This window comes from Etheostoma spectabile, chromosome 8 (genome assembly GCF_008692095.1).
Source record: "Etheostoma spectabile isolate EspeVRDwgs_2016 chromosome 8, UIUC_Espe_1.0, whole genome shotgun sequence".
NCBI lineage: Eukaryota > Metazoa > Chordata > Actinopteri > Perciformes > Percidae > Etheostoma > Etheostoma spectabile.
The window spans coordinates 27,931,863-27,934,300 of NC_045740.1; the positions used below are offsets into that span (position 1 = coordinate 27,931,863).

At 36.5% G+C, this 2,438-nt stretch overlaps 1 protein-coding gene across 3 annotated transcripts in view; it reads right to left on the reverse strand.

Annotated features, from left to right (window-relative positions):
* ttc38 (tetratricopeptide repeat domain 38) overlaps positions 1 to 2,438 on the reverse strand; it is a 15,662-nt gene that overhangs the window by 11,948 nt on the left and 1,276 nt on the right. For 2 of the 3 annotated variants that reach the window (XM_032524028.1, XM_032524027.1), the window contains exons 3-4: positions 2,036 to 2,117; positions 319 to 490 (exon numbers count right to left, since the gene is read on the reverse strand). In XM_032524028.1, the coding sequence (XP_032379919.1) occupies positions 319 to 490; positions 2,036 to 2,117 (254 nt within the window). The remainder of the gene's footprint in view (positions 1 to 318; positions 491 to 2,035; positions 2,118 to 2,438) is intronic. The other variant, XM_032524029.1, reaches the window with a different exon arrangement.

A 2,438-nucleotide genomic window follows, 5' to 3' on the forward strand; every position in this document is an offset into this window, starting at 1 on the left:
CATTTCAGCAACAAGGCAATTCAAAGTGCTTTAAAAAGTGCTTTAAACAGACAGTTTCACTGGAACATTTTAGTATGAGACCAAAATCATGTTTTAATGGTCATGCGGCAGCCAATCAGAATCAAGTATTCACCCAGAACATGGTAGAACTGTCTTTAAATGCCCCTATGTGACAAACAGCAATGCATGTTGGGATTCCCTAATATAACTTTAAAGAGCACTCGTGGCCTTGAGACACTCTTTGGTAACTGGCCCTCGTGAGACCAAATTATTTTTCATCCCTCTGTATTCCTTTTGCAAACTAGCTCTAGATCTTACCCACGTGAAAAGAGCTCCATAGCCTTGACATGCAGCTTCTCTCTGGGAGAGATATCTTGGCTGTTGGCCAGCTCCACTGTTTGCCTCACAGCACTGGCCAGGCGCTCATTCAGACGGGTGGAGCTCGTTGTTGACACCAACTCCAGCCCCGTACTGATCACATGGCCCATAACTACAGGGAAAACAGATAACACTGGTCTTTTGTTCTGGACTTTTACTGCAATTTAAAAAACACACATGTGCAAAGCCAGATATGGAAAGGCACACCTTTAAGTAACTGCCCTTACTGCTTAAGCCTCTCAATTTCTGTTTAATGAAATAGAGTTAATGTTGAAAGGGCTTCAGGATATTTTTTTAACAAGATTTTCCGTCACGCATTACACTTTAAACAAGCTCACTAGTGACAATTCTGCAGCAGCAGCCAACATTTATGTGGTTAAAAAGTTAATAATAATTCCAAAAACTTGTTTTCTATCCAAAGACAATTGTATTCCATTTGAATATTCAGATCTTTCAATATGTTTCAGATAATTCATCTTAAACACAATGGCCTCAACTTTCTGTAATCAGCATCAATAATTGTTGAATCTGCACAACGGCTTGATTAATTTACATGACTGATCAAACATTTAAAACACTTGATTTTTTTTTGATTTTTTTATTTAACCTTTATTTAACCAGGAAGTCCCTGATGAGAGCTCAAACTGAACACATGGTGATAAACAGCAGCATCTACACATATGAATAAATAACTACAAATAACTAATGTTAGGGAAATCTGTTTATGTTTTGTCACGCATTTCTGGATATATATATATATTTTATTTTTTTTAATACATATATTGGCCGATATATCGGAAAAGCTGATTTTTAAATAAACAAATATCAGTTTTGGTATCGGCCTTAGAAAATCCTTCATCAGTCGGGCTCTCAAGTCCACAATTGCTTAGTTTGACAGGCAGGTAGTGATCAACCTCTGCTTCTCCGGGCCATTGGTCAATGCTTTTGCTAAATAAATATGGCGCAGGAAGTCATTGCTAAATATCCAACTCTTCATCCTATCAGACGGGCGTAGCTGAGACTCGTGATAGCAGCAAAAGCACAGGTTTAAATAATAGCATGAATTATGCCTGAGTTCCATTAATTGTCCCAGCAAGTCATTCCACTGAGTTGTCTGGCAAAATACCAGATCCTGGAACTGGTTCCCCAAAAATGGATTGCAGCCTGGAGTTATATCAATAATTACACCTGTGCTTTATGTGCAATTATGTTTCGTTTAACCTACAACATATCAAAATGCTTATTTGGAAAGTGTCAGTTTAGCTGAGCGGGATCTTTGCTTTTTAGAGGCTATAGTCACTTCTATTTATTGGCTTAGATTACTCAGTATGTTTAGCCTAAATTTTTATTGTTTAATAACCCCAAAGCATGAGCGATGACACGCTTTTATGATCGCTGTTCCCTCACACTAAAACTAGGACTTTAAGAAACTGACCTTGTTTATTTAAAGTATAGAGGGTCACAGTCATTTTTAATTAGGCTATTTTAGTTGTGGGTATATTTAACACTGGTACCTTGCTTCATCCTTTCCTTGTTTACATAATTCTACACTTTTAACATTGATTTGTTCATTTTGCTTCTGCATGGGTTTGCATGTCTCATCAGGACTTACCCAAGTAAAAGGTTAATTAAAATAAATGACCACATATCCATTTACCAAAGTTAGGGTCAGCTTCCTGGATAGCAGAAATGCATCCTTCAAATCCCCCCAAGGTTTCATCATTCCGCCATTTCACAAACTAGGAGGCAACAAAATTGAGACGTTGAGATTTTAATTTGATTGTTTTCACTAATATACAGTGGCTTGAGAAAGTTTACACACCCGTGCTAAAGTTGATTAAAAAAACACATTTTGGAACTTGATCTATATGCCTTAATTAAAAACATTTAGGAAAATCCAACCTTTTAAAAAGAACACCAATTTTCTTTGTTAATGAATAATTTATTGTAAATAAATAAATGTACTTCCTTAAAATGCAGGGGCATAAGTATACACACCCCTATGTTAAATGTCCATAGAGGCAGGCCCATTTTTATTTTTAAAGACCAGTTATTTCATG